The sequence below is a fragment of the Belonocnema kinseyi genome, chromosome 5, assembly GCF_010883055.1.
Source record: "Belonocnema kinseyi isolate 2016_QV_RU_SX_M_011 chromosome 5, B_treatae_v1, whole genome shotgun sequence".
Classification (NCBI taxonomy): Eukaryota; Metazoa; Arthropoda; class Insecta; order Hymenoptera; family Cynipidae; genus Belonocnema; species Belonocnema kinseyi.
This window is the reverse complement of record NC_046661.1, coordinates 84,549,171-84,568,276: the sequence shown is the minus strand read 5'-3', so window position 1 is coordinate 84,568,276 and position 19,106 is coordinate 84,549,171. Positions and strand designations below refer to the sequence as shown.

The following is a 19,106-nucleotide window of genomic DNA, read 5'->3' as shown; positions in this document are numbered from 1 at the left end:
AAAGGATAAGATTGTAAAAAATATATAGATGTAAACGGAAAGATTGTAAGGAATGGAAGTCATGTAAACCCTTAGGGGACACATTATGAATAAAGAAGACAGTCCAATTTCAAGCAAAATAGTTAAATTTTCAACCAAAAAACACTAATTTGTAAAAAAATAATTTACTGATTCAGGAAATAATTAAATTTTAAACAAAATGGTGCAATTTTTAAACAAATAGGTGATTTTTTAACTTAAAAGATTACTTTTTAACCAACAATATTAATTTTCTAAAAAAAAAACAAATTTTCTGCAAAACACATAAATTTTCAACCAAATAGTTGAGTTTTTTAACCAAAAAGTTATTTTTGAACAAAATAGTTGAATTTTCTACCTAATTAGTGGAAAATTCAAATCAAAAAGTTTTTTTTTTAATAGTTGAATTCTCTGCAAAAATAATGGAATTTTCAATCAAGAAAGAGGAATTTTCAACAAGACAGTTGAATTTTTAAACAATAAAGGCTCTTTTTTAACAAATTTTAGATCAAAGTAGATTAATTTTTAACAAAATAGTCCAATTTTTAAACAAATAGTTTATTTTTCAACCCAAACGATTACTTTTTTTTTACCAAGAAGATTAATTTTCTAAAAGAAATACCAATTTTCTACAAAGCACATAAATTTTCAACCATATAGTTGAGTTATCAATTTAAAAACTTATTGTTTAACAAAATAGTTCAATTTCTCACAAAATAATTACATTCTAAACGAAATATTCCTATTTTTAGCAAATTAATAAAATTTTTAACCGAACAATTGATTTTTCAACCAAAAATATTAAGATTTCTGCAAAAAAAATAACGAATTTTTAACTAAATAGTTCAGTTAATACAAAACAGTATAATTTTTTGCAAAATAATTCAATCTTAAGCAAAGTAGTTCAATTTTCAAAAAAATAGTGGATTTTTCTACGAAAAAAATTGAATTATCAATTGAAAAAGACGAATTTTCTACAAAAACAGCTGATTTTTGATCAAAGAAGACTTATTTTTAACAAAATAGTTAAAATTTTCACAAAAGAAGGCCATTTTTTAAACAAATAGTTGATTTTTCAACCTAAACGATTACTTTTTAACCAAGAAGATTAATCTTTTCAACCCAAAAAAATACGAATTTTCAATCAAATTAAATGAACTTTTTAACAAAAAAAATTTAATTATCAATCGAAAAAGGAGATTTTTCACCAAAAACAGTTGAATTTTGGATCAAAGAAGACTAACTTTTAACAAAATAGTTAAATTTTAAACAAAATATTCCAATTTTTAGCAATATAATGTAATTTTCAACCGAACAGTTGATTTTTCAACCTAAAAAATACAGATTTCTGAACACAAAAAAAAAACTTTTTAACCAAATCGTTGAATTTTAAACTAAAAAAGTTATTTTTCAACAAAATCGTTGAATTTTCTACCAAATTAGTTGAATTTTCAACCCCAAAAGACGAATTTTCTACAAAAACAGTTGAATTTTTGGCAAAAAAAAAATAACTTTTGACAAATTAGTTCAATTTTCCGCAAAATAATTAAATTTTCTACACAAAGAGACGAATTTTCTACCAAAAAAGTTGAATTTTTGACCAAAGAATAATAATTTTTAATAAAATAGTTCAATTTCTCACAAAATAGTTAAATTTTAAACAAAATATTCAATTTTTTAGTAAAATAGTTAAATTTTCAACCAAATTAGTTGAATTTTCAACTCAAAAACTAATTTTTAACAAACTAGTTCAATTTTCCACAAAATGATTACAATTTAAACAAAAGAGTCAAATATTCAAACGGACAGTCGATTTTTCTATGAAAAAAATTGAATTATCAATCGATAAGAGCGAATTTTCTACATAAACAGTTCATTTTTTGATCAAAGAAAACTAATTTTTAACAAAATAATTCAATGTTCCACAAAATAATTAAATTTTAAACAAAATATTCCAATTTTGAGCAAAATAGTTCCATTTTCTACCAAATAAGTTATATTTTCAACTCAAAAAGACGAATTTTCTACAAAAAAGTTGAATTTTCAAAAAAGAAAGACTCATTTTTAAGAAACTAGTTCAATTTTCCGCAAAATAATTAAATTTTGAACAAAATAGTCCAATTTTCAAACAAATAGTTGATTTTTCCACCTAAAAGATTATTTTTTAACCAAGAAGATTTATATTTTCAAACAAAAAAAAGACGAATTTTCAACCAAATTAAATGAACTTTTTAACAAACAAAAATTGAACTATCAATTGAAAAAGGCGAATTTTCTACAAAAACAGTTGAATTTTGGATCAAAGAAGACTAACTTTCAACAAAATAGTTAAATTTTAAACAAAATATTCCAATTTTCAGCAAAATGATTCAATTTTCCACTTAATAGTTGATTTTTTAATCAAATAGATCAAGTGTTCTTCAAAGAAAAAAAAAAGAATTTAAAAAGGAAAGGTGAATTTTCAACCAAATTGTTGAATCTTCTACCAAAATAATTGAATTTTCAACACAAACAGACAAATTTTCTACAAAAAGTTGATTTTTCAACCAAAAAATTAAGATTTCTGCAAAAAATACAACGAATTTTTAACCAAATAGTTCAGTTTTAAATTCAAAAAATTATTTTTCAACAAAATAATTGAATATTTTACCAAATTAGTTGATTTTTTACCCGAAAAGACGAATTTTCTACAAAAAACAGTTGAATTTTTGACCACAAAAGACTAAGTTTTAACAAATTAGTTCAATTTTCTGCAAAATAATTAAATTTTGAGCAAAACAGTTAAATATTTTTTAAAATAGTGAATTTTGCAACCTAAAAGATTACTCTTTAACCAACAAAATTAATTGTTTCAAAAAAAGACAAATTTTCTACAAAATACAAGAATTTTTAATTAAAAAGTTGATTTCTCAATTCAACATTTCATTATTTTTAATAGTTTAATCTTCTATCAAAATAATTAAATTTTCAACACAACAAGACGAATTTTCTACAAAAACTGTTGAATTTTTACCAAAGAATACTAATTTTTAATAAAATATTTCAATTTTAAACAAAATATTCAATTTTTTAATAGTTAAATTTTCATCCAAACAGATCATTTTTCAACGAAAAAAATTAAGATTTCTGCAAAAAAGATAACGAATTTTTAACCAAATAGTTCAGTTTTGAACTCAAAAAATTATTTTTCAACAAAATAGTTGCATTTTCAACACAAAAAGACGAAATTTCTACAAAATAGTTAAATTTTCAAACAAAAAACACTAATTTTTAACAAACTAGTTCAATTTTCCGCAAATTAATTAAATTTAAACAAAACAGTCGAATATTCATACGAATTGTTGATTTTTCTATGAAAAAAAATGGAATTATCATTAAAAAAGTGCGAATTCTCTACAAAAACAGTTGAATTTTGGAGCAAAGAAGACTAACTTTTAACAAAATAGTTAAATTTTAAACAAAATATTCGAATTTTCAGCAAAATGCTTACAATTTTCTACGAAATAGTTGACTTTTTAATCAAATAGATGAAGTGCTCTGCAAAAGAAAAAACGGATTTAAAAAAAAAGGTTAATTTTCAATAAAATTTTTGAATCTTCTACCAAAATAATTGAATTTTCAACACAAAAAGGCGAATTTTCTACAAAAATGTTGAATTTTCGACCCAAGAAGACTAATTTTTAACAAAATAGTTCGATTTCTCACAAAATAATTACATTTTAAACAAAATATTAAATTTTTGAGTAAAATAGTTAAATATTCAATCAAACAGTTGATTTTTCACCCAAAAAAATTAAGATTTATGCAAAAAAGACAACGAATTTTTAACCAAATAGTTCAGTTTTGAACTCGACAATTTATTTTTCAACAAATTAGTTGAATTTTCAACTCAAAAAGACGAATTTTCTACAAAACAGTTAATCTTTCAAACAAAAAAGACTAATTTTTAAGAAACTAGTTCAATTTTCTACAAATAATTAAAATTTAAACGAAACAGTCAAATATTCAAACGAAAAGTTGATTTTTCTATGAAAAAATTGAATTATCAATAGAAAAGGGCGAATTTTCTACAAAAACAGTTTATTTTTTGATCAAAGAAAACTAATTTTTAACAAAATAGTTCAACGTTCCACAAAATAATTAAATTTTAAACAAAATATTCCAATTTTTAGCAAAACAGTTCCATTTTCTACCAAACAGTTGATTTTTCAACCAAAAACATTAAGCTTTCTGCAAAAAAATAAAGAATTTTTATCAAAATAGTTGATTTTTCAACTGAAAAAATATTTTTTATATATTTAATTTTCTACGAGAAAAATTGAATTTTCAACACAAAAAGACGAATTTTCTACAAAAAAAAGTTGTATTTATGACCAAAGAATACTAAATTTTAATAAAAAAAATTCAATTTCTCACAAACTAATTAAATTTTAAATAAAATATTCAGTTTTTTAGTAAAATAGTTGAATTTTCAATCAAACAGTTGATTTTTCAACCAAAAAATAAAGATTTCTGCAAAAAAGGGAACGATGTTTTAACCAAATAGTTCAGTTTTAAACTCAAAAAATTATTTTTCAACAAAATAGTTGAATTTTCAAGGCAAAAAGACGAATTTTCTACAAAACAGTTCAATTTTCAAACAAAAATGACTAATTTTTAACAAATTAGTTCAATTTTCCACCAAATAATTAAATTTTGAACAAAATAGTCCAATTTTCAAACAAATAGTTGATTTTTCCAACTAAAAGATTATTTTTTAACCAAGAAGATTAATTTTTTCAAACAAAAAAAACGTATTTTCAACCAAATTAAATGAACTTTTTAACAAACAAAAATTGAACTATCAATCGAAAAAGGGGAATTTTCTACAAAAACAGTTCAATTCTTGATCAAAGAAGACTAACTTTCAACAAATTAGTTAAATTTTAAACAAAATATTCCAATTTTCAGCAAAATGATTCAATTTTCAACTTAATAGTTGATTTTTTAATCAAATAGATCAAGTGTTCTACAAAGAAAAAAAAATCGAATATAAAAAAAAGGTGTATCTTCTACCAAAATAATTGAAGTTTCAACACAAAAAGGCAAATTTTCTACAAAAACAGTTCAATTTTCGACAACAACAAAAAAAACACTTGAATTTTGCTACTCTCCTAATTAAAATTTCCCGGTTTTAAAATTAAATTCCAAATTTCCCGATCAAGTCGCCAACTTCTAAAAAAAAAAAAAAAAAAATCTCACCTTTCTGAAGCTCTCCAACTGCCTCTGAAGATTTTTCACCTTGCTCTTGTTCTGCGCCCTCATTTTAATCACACCCCTGTTCAAATCCTCAAGCTCCTTCGTCAACTTCACCACCTTCTCGTCCTCCTTCGGACTCTCGCTCGGAATTTTCGCCGCAAGTTCGGCCCTCTCCGTCTCCAAATCATGAACCATCCTCTCCAAATCCACCAACCTGTTCGAAATCTCCTCATTTCTCACCGACAATTCCGCCAGCTGCTTCTGCAATTCCGTCTTCGACTCCTCCTGCAACAGCTGATTTGACTTTTTCAACTCCTCGATCAAACTCTCAAGTTCCGCAATTCGATTGTCCTTCTCCACAATCAGCCCATTCCCATTTGTCGCCGATTCAAGGGCAATCACCTGATTCTGCAACTCGGAATTATTTTTCTGCAACTCGTATTTCTCGTCCTGCAATTTGCGACTGTTCTCCTCCACCTTTTCAATTTTGTACTCGAGTTCCGCGATTTCCGGGACTCGAGAAATTCCGGCACCGGATTCCAAATTGAAAATTCTCTCCATAGCCTCGGCGAGTCGCGTCTCGCGCTCCTCCAGCTGTTTCAAAAGATGATCGTTCTTCGATTTTAGGGACGACTCGATCAGCACGAAATTTTCTTGCATCGATTTCATCGCCTCTTTTGTGTCCGCCAAAGTGTCCATTGTCGAACGAGAAAAATCGACACTTGCAGATTCCGCTACTTTCTGGGCTTCCAACTGGTCCGCGGATCTGGCGATAATTTTACAAAACGAATTTTTTAAAAATATCTTTCTGGGCGAGAATTTTAGGTGGAAAGAGGGTGACACGCGAAACTTGTTTTTCCAAAATTCCCTGCATTTTTTCTGATCAATGTTACGTTTGACCAGGATTTTTATCTCAAAACATTTTTAATAATAAATTTTCTATATTGGGTATAAAACAATTTCAGTTTAAAAATTAAAAACTAATTTATATGAACCAAAAAGAATTAACAAAATAGTTCACTTTTCCATAAAATAGTTTAATTTTTAGCCCATTTTTTTATATTTTCATTCTAAAAAAAATGAATTTGCAACAAAATCATTTATTTTTTAATCATTAAAAACCATAAAAGATAAATTTTTATCAAAAAAGATAACTGTTTAACAAATAGTATAATTTAAAAAAAAAAACTTCTAACATAACAGTTACATTTTCAACAAAATAATGAAATGTTTATCAACATAATTGAATATCGAACCCATAAAGATGAATATTCAAATAAAAAGATTAAAATTCAACCAAAATACGTTGAATTTACAAATAGTTGAATTGTGGATCCAGAAGATTAATGTTTTAAAAAAATGACGAATTTTCTACAAAAACTGTTGAATTTTTGACTCAAGATGACTCATTTTTAACAAAACAGTTACATTTTTAAGAAAATAATTAAATTTTAAACAAAATAGTCCAATTTTCCAACAAATAGTTGATTTTTCAACTTGAAAGATTATTTTTCAACAAAATAGTTAAATTTTTTACCCAATAAGACGAATTTTCTACAAAACAGTTGAATTGTCAAACAAAAAAGACTAATATTTAACAAAATAGTTCAATCTTCCGCAAAATAATTAAATTTGGAACGAAATAGACCAATTTTCCACATAATAATTAAATTTTAAACAAAATAATCCCATTTTTAAACAAATGGTTCGGTTTTGGACCTAAAAGACTACTTGTTCAATTAAACGAAAAATAAACTTCTAACATAACAGTTACATTTTCAACAAAATAATTAAATGTTTATCAAAATAATTGAATGTCGAACCCATAAAGATGAATTTTCAAATAAAAAGATTAAAATTCAACCAAAATACGTTGAATTTACAAATAGTTGAATTTTCCATCCAGAAAGGCGAATATTCAAACAAATAGTTAATTTCAAAATAAAAAAATAAATTTTTAATACAAATAAAATAGTTCAACTTTTACTAAAAGAAATAATTTTAAACAAACAAAAAAAGTTTCAATGAAATAATTGAATTTTCGACCCAAAAAGTTGTAAAAAAAATTCGAATTTTCAAATAAATAGTTGCATTTTCAACTAAAAAGAGAAATTTCCACAAGAAATGCGAACGTTACATTTTCAGTTAAAAAAATTAAATTTACACGAAATAATATATTTTTTATTAACAAAGTTGTTCAACTTTTACCCAAATAGTTGAGTACTCCACAAAAAGAAATTGAATTTACAACGAAATAGTTAAATTTTAAACAAAATAATGAAATGTTTATCAACATAATTGAATGCCGAACCCATAAAGATGAATTTTCAAATAAAAAGATTAAAATTCAACCAAAATACGTTGAATTTATAAATGGTTGAATTTTCCATCCAGAAAGACGAATATTCTACCAAATAGTTCATTTATAAATAAACAAAATATATTTTCAACCAAACCTAAAGTGGTTTAATTTTTAATAAAAGAAATAATTTTCAATAAACAAAAAAGAACAATTTCAATAAAATAGTTGATTTTCTAACTAATTAATTGAATTTTCAACACAAAACGTTGTAAAAAAATAATAATATTCAAATAAATAGCTGAATTTTCAACTAAAAAATATCATTTTTCAACCAAAATTGGAAAGGATACATTTTCAATTAAAAAAATTAATTTTAAACCAAAAAATATATATTTTTTTAACAAACCTGTTCAACTTTTATGCAATTAGTTAAATATTCAATCAAAAAATATGAATTGACAACCAAATGGTGACATTTTTATTCAAAACACTAAATTACAATAAAAATTAGTTCTATTTTCATCCAAATAGTTCAATTTTCAACAAAATAATGAAATTTTTAACAACAAATTGAATTTCAAACCCATAAAGATAAATTTTATACCAAACGGTCCAATTTTTAAATAAAAATATTAAAATTCAACAAAAAACCAGTTAATTTACAAAAAAAAAGGTTTTTAATGAAATAGTTGAATTTGTAAACTATTAATTAAATTTTCAACCCAAAAAGTTATTTAAAAAATAGTATTTTTAAATAAATAGTGGCATTTTCAACTAAAAAAGATCCTTCAACAAAAAATTGAAAAGTTACATTTTTAGTTTTAAAAAATTAATTTTGAACCGAAAAATCTATTTTGATAAGCAAAATTGTTAAACTTTTACCTAAATAATTGTATATTCAACATAATTAAATTTGAAAACCATAAAGACGAATTTTCAAATAAAAAGATTAAAATTCAACAAATTTCGTTTAATTTACAAACAAATAGCTAAATTTTTAATCCAGAAAGACGAATATTCATCCAAACAGTTCATTTATAAAATAAAAAAAGATACATTTTCAACCAACAATGAAATAGTTAAATTTTCAGTAAGAGAAATAATTTTCAACAAACAATAAAAACAAATTTTTAATGAAACAGTTAAATTTGTAACCTATTAATTGAATTTTCAACACAAAAAGTTCAACACCAAAATCGTGAAATTTTTAACAGCATAAAGATCAATTTCTAACCAAAGGGTCGAATTTTCAAATAAAAAGATTAAAATACAACAAAAAACCGGTGAATTTACAAAAAAAAATAGTTGAATAAAGGAAAGAAATAATTTTCAACAAAAAATGGAACAGTTAAATTTTCAACTAAAAAAGGTAAATTTTCAAACAAAACAAAATAGTTGAATATTCAAGATAAAAATATGAATTTACAACCAAATCGTTAAATTTTCAACAAAGTAATGAAATTTTTAACAACAAATTGAATTTCGAACCCATAAAGATGAACATTCAAACAAACAGTCGAAATTTCAAATAAAAAGATTAAAATTCGCCAAAAAACCGGTTAGTTTACAAACAAACCGTTGAGTTTTCCATTCGGAAAGATGAATATTTAACCAAATACTTAATTTACAAATAAAAAATATGAATTTTCAACTAAAAATGAAATTGTTGAAATAGTTGCATTTTTAAATAAAAATTATGAGTTTTCAACTAAAAATGGAAAAGTTAAACTTTCAGTTAAAAAAATTAATTTTAAACAGAAAAAGGCTAGTTTTTTTTAACAAAGTTGATCAACTTTTTCCCAAATAGTTGAATATTCAAATTAAAGGGTAAATTCAACAATATAATTGAATTTCAAACCCATAAAGACGAATTTTCAAATAAAAATATTAAAATTCAACAAATTCCGGTTATATTAAAAAAAATAGTTTAATTTTTAATCCAAAAATACGAATATTCATCCAAATAGTTCATTTATAAATGAAAAAAGATAAATTTTCAACCAAAAATGAAATAGTTAAATTTTCTGTAAGAGAAATAATTTTCAACAAACAATAAAAACAAATTTTTAATGAAACAGTTAAATTTGTAACCTATTAATTGAATTTTCAACACAAAAAGTTATTAAAAAATACGAATTTTTAAATAAATTGTCGCATTTTCAATTAAAAAAGATCAAATTTTAACAAAAAAATGAAGTAACATTTTCAGTTGAAAAATTTAATTTTTAACAAAAAACAATCTAGTTTTTTTAACGAAGTTGTTCAACTTTCACCCAAATAGTTGAATATTCAAACTAAAAAGATGAATTGTCCACCAAACGGTCGAATTTTCAAATAAAAAGATAAAAATTCAATTAAAAAAATGGTTAATTTGCAAACAAATAAATGAATTTTTAATCCGGAAAGACGAATATTCATCCAAATAATTAATTAACATATAAAAAAGATAAATTTTCAACAAAAAATGAAATAGTTGAATTTTCAGTTAAAGAAATAATTTCTAACAAACAAAAAAAAGTACAAATTTTCAATGAAATAGTTGAATTTGTATCCAATTAAATCAATTTTCAAACCATAAAGTTATAAAAAATACGAATTGTCAAATAAAAAGTTGCATTTTAAACTGAAAAAGATAAAATTTCAACAAAAAATGGAAAAGTTAGATTTTCAGTTCAAAAATTAATTTTAAACCAAAAAAAATCTAGTTTTTTTAAACAAATTGTTCACTTTTCACTAAAAAAATTGAATATTCAACTTAAAAAGGTGAATTTTCAAAACAATAATGCAATTTTTTACAACATAATTAATTTTCAACCCTACAAAAACGAATTTTCAAATAAAAAGATTAAAATTCAACAAATTCTGGATAATTTACAAATAGTTGAATTTTTCATTCAGAAAGACGAATATTTTACCAAATACTTAATTTACAAATAAAAAATATAAATTTTCAACAAAAAATGACATAGTTGAATTTTCAGTTAAAGAAATAATGTTTAACAAACAAAAAAAAGTACAAATTTTCACTAAAATAGTTGAATATTCAACCTAAAAAGGTGAATTTTCAAAACAATAATGCAATTTTTAACAAAATAATTAATTTTCAAACCTACAAAAACGATTTTTCAAATAAAAAGATTAAAATTCAACAAATTCCGGATAATTTACAAACAAATAGTTGAATTTTTATTTCGAAAAGTCGAATATTCATCCAAATAATTAATTTATAAATGAAAAAAGATCAATTTTCAATGAAATAGTTGAATTTGTAACCAATCAATTAAATTTTCAACCCAACAAGTTATAAAAAATACGAATTTTCAAATAATAAGTTGCATTTTAAACTCAAAAAATATATGTAAAAAAATAGGAAAAGTTAAATTTTCAGTTAAAAAAATTAATTTTAAACATAAAAAATCTAGTTTTTTTTTTAACAAAGTTGTTCAACTTTTGCCCAGATAGTTGAATATTCAGCCTAAAAGGGTGAATTTTCAAAAAAAAAAACAATGAAATTTTTAACATAATTGAATTTCAAACCCATAAAGACGAATTTTCAAATAAAAAGATTAAAATTCAACCAATTTCGGTCAATTTACAAACAAATAGTTGAATATTTAACGAATTTATTGCATTTTCAACCCAAAAATTTATTAAAAAATCCTGTGGAATAGTTTCATTTAAACCGAAAAGATGAATTTTCGACTAAAATGATGAATATTTAACTGGAATAGTTGAATTTTCAACCAAGAAGATTAACTTCTATAAAAAAAAAGATAAATTTTCAACAAGATAAATGAATTTTAAACTGGAAAAAATGAATTGTCAACAAACGATTCAATAGTAGAATTTTTACTGAAAAAAAAAATAATGTTCAATCAAGCAGTTGAATTTTCAAAAAAAAATGATGGAGTATCCAACGATAATAGTAAGTTACATTTTCATTTTAAAAAATATATATATATAATAATTTTCGACTCAAAGAAAACGAATGTTTTTTAATAGTTGCATTTTCAAACAAAGTGACGAATTTTCAACAAAAATGATGAGTTTTTAAATTGAGTAGTAGAATTTTGAACCAAAAAAGATGATATCGCAACAAGGAAATTTCATTCCTATAAAAAATACGAATTTTCAAATAAAAATAATAATTTTTTTAACAAAAATTCAACTATAACTACATTTTCAGTTATTAAAAATTCATTTTTAAAAATGTTTAACAACATAGTTCAAGTTTTAATGATGTTTTAACGATTTATTGTTTTGAAAATTCACCTTTTTAGGTTGAATATTCAACTTTTTTAGTGAAAATTGAACAATTTGTTTTAAAAAAATAGACTTTTTTTGGTTTAAAATTAATTTCTTAACTGAAAATTTATCTTTTTCAGTTTAAATTGCAACTTTTCATATAAAAATTTATTTAATTGGTTACAAATTCAACTATTTCATTGAAAATTTGTACTTTTTTTCGTTTGTTAAAAATTATTTCCTTAAATGAAAATTTAACTATTTCATTTTTTGTTGAAAATTTATCTTTTTTATTTGTAAATTAACGATTTGGATGAATATTCGTCTTTCCGGATTAAAAATTCATTTATTTGTTTGAAAATTCACCGGTTTTTTGCTGAATTTTTATCTTTTTATTTGAAAATTTGACCGTTTGGTGGACAATTCATCTTTTTAGTTTAAATATTCAACTATTTGGGTGAAAGTTGAACAACTTTGTTAAAAAAAAATAGATTTTTTTGTTAAAAATTAAATTTTTCAGCTGAAAATGTAACTTTTAATTTTTTTTCTAAAATTTGATCTTTTTTAATTGAAAATGCGAGTATTTATTTAAAAATTCGTATTTTTTTATAACTTTTTGTGTTGAAAATTCAATTAATAGCTTACAAATTTAACTGTTTCATTAAAAATTTATTTTTATTGTTTGTTGAAAATTATTTCTCTTACTGAAAATTTAACTATTTCATTTTTGGTTGAAAATTTATCTTTTTTCATTTATAAAGGAACTATTTGAATGAATATTCGTTTTTTTGGATTAAAAATTCAACTATTTCTTTTTTTTTAATTAAGCGGAATTTGTTGAATTTTTATCTTTTTATATAAAAATTCGTCTTTATGGGTTTGAAATTCAATTATATTGTGAAATTCACCCTTTTAGGTTAAATATTCAACTATTTGAGAAAAAGTTGATCAACTTTGTTAAAAAAAACTAGCCTTTTTCTGTCTAAAATTAATTTTTTAACTGAAAGTTTAACTTTTCCATTTTTTGTTAAAAACTGATCTTTTTTATTTGAAAATGCAACTATTTTTTAAGAAATGCTTATTTTTTATAACTTTTTGGGTTGAATTCAATAAATTGGTTACAAATTCAACTATATCATTGAAAATTTGGTTTTATTTTTTTTGTTGCAAATTGTTTCTTTTACTGAAAATTCAACAATTTCATTTTTGGTTGAAAATTTATATTTTTTATTTGTAAATTAAGTATTTGGTAAAATATTCGTCTTTCTGAATGAAAAATTCAACTATTTGTAAATTATCCAGAATTTGTTGAATTTTAATCTTTTTATTTGAAAATTCGTTTTTGTAGGGTTGAAAATTAATTATGTTGTAAAAAATTGCATTATTGTTTTGAAAATTCACCTTTTTAAGTTGAATATTCAATTTTTTTAGTGAAAAGTGAACAATTTGTTTAAAAAAACTAGATTTTTTTGGTCTAAAATTAATTTTTTAACTGAAAATCTAACTTTTCCATTTTTTGTTGAAATTTTATCTTTTTCAATTTAAAATGCAACTTTTTATTTGACAATTCGTATTTTTTGTAACTTTATGGTTTGAAAATTTATTTAATTGGTGACAAACTCAAATATTTCATTGAAAATTTGTACTTTTTTTTTGTTTGTTAAAAATTATTTCTTCAACTGAAAATTTAACTATTTCATTTTTTGTTTAAAATTTATCTTTTTTATTTGTAAATTAACTATTTGGATGAATATTCGTCTTTCCGGATTAAAAATTCATTTACTTGTTTGAAAATTCACGGGAAATTGTTGAATTTTAATATTTTTATTTGAAAATTCTTCTTTATGGGTTTGAAATTCAATTATATTGTTTAATTCACCCTTTTAGGTTGAATATTCAACCATTTGGGTAAAACTTGATCAACTTTGTTAAAAAAAAAACTAGCCTTTTTCTGTTTAAAATTAATTTTTTTATTTTAAATTTCGACCGTTTGTTTGAAAGTTCATCTTTATTGGTTCAAAATTCAATTTGTTGTTAAAAAATTCATTATTTTGTTGAAAATTTAACGATTTGGTTGTAAATTCATATTTTTTTCTTGAATATTCAACTATTTTGATAAAAGTTAAACAACTTTGAAACGAAACTAGATTCTTTTGTTTGAAAATTTATCTTTTTTAGTTGAAAATTTTACTCTTCCATTTTTTCTTAAAAATTTATATTTTTTAGTTGAAAATGCAACTATTTCATTGAACATTTTTTTTTGTTGGTTGAAAACTCTTTCTTTTACTTAAACTTGAACTATTTTATTTTTTGTTAAAAATTTATCTTTATTTGTAAACTAACTATTTGGTTGATTTTTCGTCTTTCTGGATGGAAAATTCAACTATTTGTTTTTAAATTCACTGGTTTTTTTGTTGAATTTTAATCTTTTTAATTGAAAATTCGACCCTTTGGTTCAAAATTGATCTTTATGTTGTTAAAAATTTCACGATTTTGGTGAAAATACAACTGTTCCTGGTTGCAATTCAGCCTTTTTAGGTGTAATATTCAACTGTTATTGAAACTGTAATTTATTTTATTGGTTACAAATTCAACTAATCATTGAAAATTTTTACTTTTTTTTTTGTTTTTTTAAGAATTATTTCTTTAACTGAAAATTTAACTATTTCATTTTTTGTTGAAAATTTATCTTTTTTATTTGTAAATTAACTATTTGGTTGAATATTTGTCTTTCCGGATTAAAAATTCATTTATTTGTTTGAAAATTCAGCGGTTTTTTGCTGAATTTTTATCTTTTTATTTGAAAATTTGGGTAAAAGCTAAACTTCGTTTAAAAAAAAAAAAAAGATTTTTTCAAGTTTAAAATTAATTTTTTTAACTGAAAGGTTACTTTTACATTTTTTGTTGAAAACTGATCTTTTTTATTTGAAAATACAACTATTTCTTAAGAAATGCTTATTTTTTATAACTTTTTGGGTTGAAAATTCAATAAATTGGTTACAAATTCAACTAATTTATTGAAAATTTGTTGTTTTTTTTTGTTGCAAATTATTTCTTTTACTGAAAATTCAACAATTTCATTTTTGGTTGAAAATTTATATTTTTTATTTGTAAATTAAGTATTTGGTTAAATATTCATCTCTCTAAATGAAAAACTCAACGGTTTGTTTGTAAATTAACCGGTTTTTTTTACAAATTTTAATCTTTTTATTTGAAATTTCGACCGTTTATTTGAAAGTTCATCTTTATGGGTTCAAAATTCAATTTGTTGTTAAAAATGTCATTATTTTGTTGAAAATTTAACGATTTGGTTGTAAATTCATATTTTTTTCTTGAATATTCAACAATTTTGATAAAAGTTAAACAGCTTTGAAATAAAACTAGATTGTTTTGTTTGAAAATTTATCTTTTTTAGTTGGAAATTTAACTGTTCCATTTTTTGCTGGTTGAAAATTATTTCTTTTACTAAAACTTGAACTATTTTATTTTTTGTTCAAAAAAAATTATTTCTTAACAAAAGCATATCATTTTCAACCAATTAAAAAAATTTTCATTGCAAAAAAGTGACCAAAAAATACGACTTTTCAACATAAGTTGAACTTTTAACTGACAGATTTTTCTGTCCAAACGAGAAAAAATATGACCAAAAAATGGTTAAATTTTCATAAAAATAAATGCAGATTCAAGAATATAATTGTATTTTAATCTAAAAATTTTTCAATTTTAAACCAAAAATAGAATACTTAGATTTTCAATTTAAAAAAGAAAAACAAATTTTCAACCAATTAGTTAAAAACTGTAATTTAATTTAACATTGAAAATAAAAAAAAATAAACATATAATTTTAAATTGCCTGACTAAAAGAAAAAAATCCCTGATATTTTGCGAATTTTTCGGAAAAAATACTCACCGTTGAAGCGTATCTTCTAAATCGGTTATCCTATCACTTTTTTCTCGCAATTGTTCGAGAAGATTGTCGTTTTTGCTTCTTAAGGAAGACTCCAAGAGCACAAAGTGCTCCTGCATCGTTCGCATTTCGTCTTTCGTGTCCTCGAGAGTGTCGAGAGTCGTTTTTCCCTTCATGGAAAGATCGGCCGACATCAGTGTTATTGCTTTCGTTTTTGAATCGATAACCGAATCCTTTTCTTTCAAATTTTCCCGAAGGTCCAGAACAGTCGCTTCCAATTCGAGAATTCGGTTACTCAGTTCTGCTATTTTATTGTCTTTGTCTTGCTGGAAGCTCATTTGCATTAGAGGTGCCGCCTAAATAATTATATTCAAATTATAATTATAACTAAAAAAATAACCGATTTTTTATTTTTAAAAATAGATACTTTGATTAACTATTTATTTTAAAAAATTGAAACACTTAAATTAGGTTTCAGGATAGTATTTTCAGTTTGTTTTTAATTTTATATAAAGATAATATTGCTAATATTTTTGCGAAATTTGAAAAATAATTTGAAAGATTTCAGAAGGTGTGTCAAAAAATGTAGAAAATTTTGACGATAATTTTTTTTATTCTGGAAGATTTTACTATTTTTTTGGGGAAAAATTCGAGTCAGTTTAAAAGTTCTTTAAGAATATTTAGAAGCTTATAAACAAAATTAAAAATATTTTATCAAGTTTTAGAAATCCTTCAATGTTTTAAAAGATTGTTAATCTCTTTAAAAATTCCTAAATATGTTTTTAACTGTGATGAAAATATTTGATAATATTTTTGAAAAATAAATAATATTTAATGAAGACATTTTTTCAAACTGTTGTTGGACTTTCACCCAAATAATTGAATATTCAACCTAAAAAGGTGAATTTTCAACCAATTTAGTTTAATTTTCAAAAAAATAATGAAATTTCTAACAAGATAATTGAATTTCGAACCCATAAAAATGAATTTTCAAACAAACGGTCGAAATATAAAATAAAAAGATTAAAATTCAAACAAAATTCAACCAAATTAAACCAAATAGTTAATATACAAATAAAAATATTAATTCTCAACCAAAATGATATAGTTAAATTTTTAATAAAACAAACAATGTTTAACAAACCAAAAAATTTTCAATGAAGTAGTTGAATTTGCAACCAATTAATTAAATTTTCATGCCAAAAAATTATTTAAAAAATACGAATTTTGAAATAAATAGTTGCATTTTCAACTAAAAAGGATCATTTTTTAACAAAAAATGGAAAAGTTACATTTTCAGTTAAAAAAATTCATTTTAAATAGTTGAATACTCAACCTAAAAAGGTATATTTTCAACTAAATAGTTTAATTTTTAACAAAATAATGAAATTTCTAACAATAAAATTGAATTTTAAACCCATAAAAATAGATTTTCAAAAAAATAGTCGAAATTCCAAATAAAAAGAGTAAAATTCAAACAAAATACGCTGAATTTACAAAGAAATAGTTGAATTTTCCATCCAGAAAGACGAATATTCAACCAAACAATTAATTTACAAATGAAAAATATAAATTTCAACAAAATAATGAAATTTTTAACAAGATGATTGAATTTCAAACCCATAAAAATTAATTTTCCAATAAACGGTCGAATTTTTAAATAAAAAGATTAAAATTCAACAAATTCGGGTTAATTTGCCAAAAAAATAGTTGAATTTTCCATCCCGAAAGACGGATATTCAACCAAATAATTAATTTACAAATAAAAAATATAAATGTCAACCAAAAATAAAATTTTTGAATTTTCAGTAAAAGAAATAATTTTCAACCAACAAAAAAAAATTTTAATGAAATAGTAGAATTTGCAACCAATTAATTAAACTTTCAACCCAAAAAGTTATTTTAAAAAAATACGAATTTTCAACTAAAAAAGAAGACTTTTCAACCAAAAATGGAAAATTTATATTTTCTGTATTAAAAAATTAGTATTTTCTGTTAAAAAATTAATTTTTCTGGTAAGAAAATAATCTTTTTTGTGGGAAATTCAACTATTCGGTTAAAAATGTATGTATTTTATTAAAAATTCCTTTTTTTCATTAGAAAATTATTCTTTTTGGTTGGAAATTCAACTAGTTCAATAAAAATTCATGTAATGTGTCGAAAATTAGTATTTTTGTGTAGAAAGTTAACCTTTTTGGTTGGAAATTAAACTATTTGATTAAAAATTTATGTATTTTTTTGAAAATTCCACTTTTTTATATAAAAATTCTCTTCTTGGTTAGAAATTCAAGTATTTGGTATTTCTGGTAGAAAATTAATATTTTTGGTTGAAAATTTAAATATTTGGATAAAAGCTTGTGTATTTTCTTGAAAATTGGTCTTTTATGCTAGAAAATTGATCTTTTTAGTGAAAAATTAATCTTCTTGGTTGGTAATTCAACTATTTAGATAAAAAATTATGTATTGTGTTGAAAATTAGTCTTTTTGGGTAGAAAATGATCCTTTTTAGTTGAAAATTCAACTATTTCATTAAAAATTTATGTCTTTTCTTGAAAATTCCAATTTTCTTTTAAAAAATTCTCTTCTTGGTTGGAAATTCAAGTAATTGGTTGAAAACTTGTCTGTCTTGTTGAAAATTCGCATTTCCTGGTAGAAAATTAATATTTTTGGTTGAAAATTAAACTATTTGGATAAAAACTTGTGTATTTTCTTGAAAATTAGTCTTTTCTTCTAGGAAATTAATATTTTTCTTGAAAAATGTAAGTATTTTGTTAAAAATTAGTACTTTCTTATAGAAAATTAATTTTTCTGGTAAGAAATTAATCTTTTTTGTAGGAAATTCAACTATTCGGTTAAAAATGTATGTATTTTGTAAAAATTCCTCTTTCTTCAATAGAAAATTATTCATTTTGGTTGAAAATTTAACAACTTAGTTAAAACTTTATGAATTCTGTTGAAAATTCGTCCGTTTTGGTAGAAAATTAGTCTTTTTGGGTAGAAAATGAACCTTTTTAGTTGAAAATTCAACTATTTGATTAAAAATTTATGTATTTTCTTGTTTCGAAATTCAAGTATTTAGATAAAAACTTGTGAATTTTGTTGAAAATTAGTCATTTCTGCTACAAAATTAATCTTTTTGGTAGAATATTAAACTTTTTGGTTGGAAATTCAACTTTTTGGATAAAAATATGTTTATTTGATTAAAAATTCGTATTTTCTGGTAGAAAATTAATGTTTTTAGTTGGAAATTCAAATATTTCGTTAAAAATTAATATATTTTTATCAAAATTCTTTTTTTTCAGTAGAAAATTATTCTTTTTAGTTGGAAATTTAACTATTTGGTTAAAAAATTGTATAATTTGTTGAAAATTCGCATTTCCTGGTAGAAAATTAATC

At 22.4% G+C, this 19,106-nt stretch overlaps 1 protein-coding gene across 3 annotated transcripts in view; it reads right to left on the bottom strand.

The window, feature by feature from the left end:
• The window catches only part of LOC117172866 (protein lava lamp-like), a 62,071-nt gene that overhangs the window by 32,569 nt on the left and 10,396 nt on the right, over positions 1-19,106 (bottom strand). For all 3 annotated transcript variants that reach the window (XM_033361132.1, XM_033361130.1, XM_033361133.1), the window contains 2 exons: positions 15,714-16,066; positions 5,260-6,022 (listed from right to left, as the gene is read on the bottom strand). In XM_033361132.1, the coding sequence (XP_033217023.1) occupies positions 5,260-6,022; positions 15,714-16,066 (1,116 nt within the window). The remainder of the gene's footprint in view (positions 1-5,259; positions 6,023-15,713; positions 16,067-19,106) is intronic.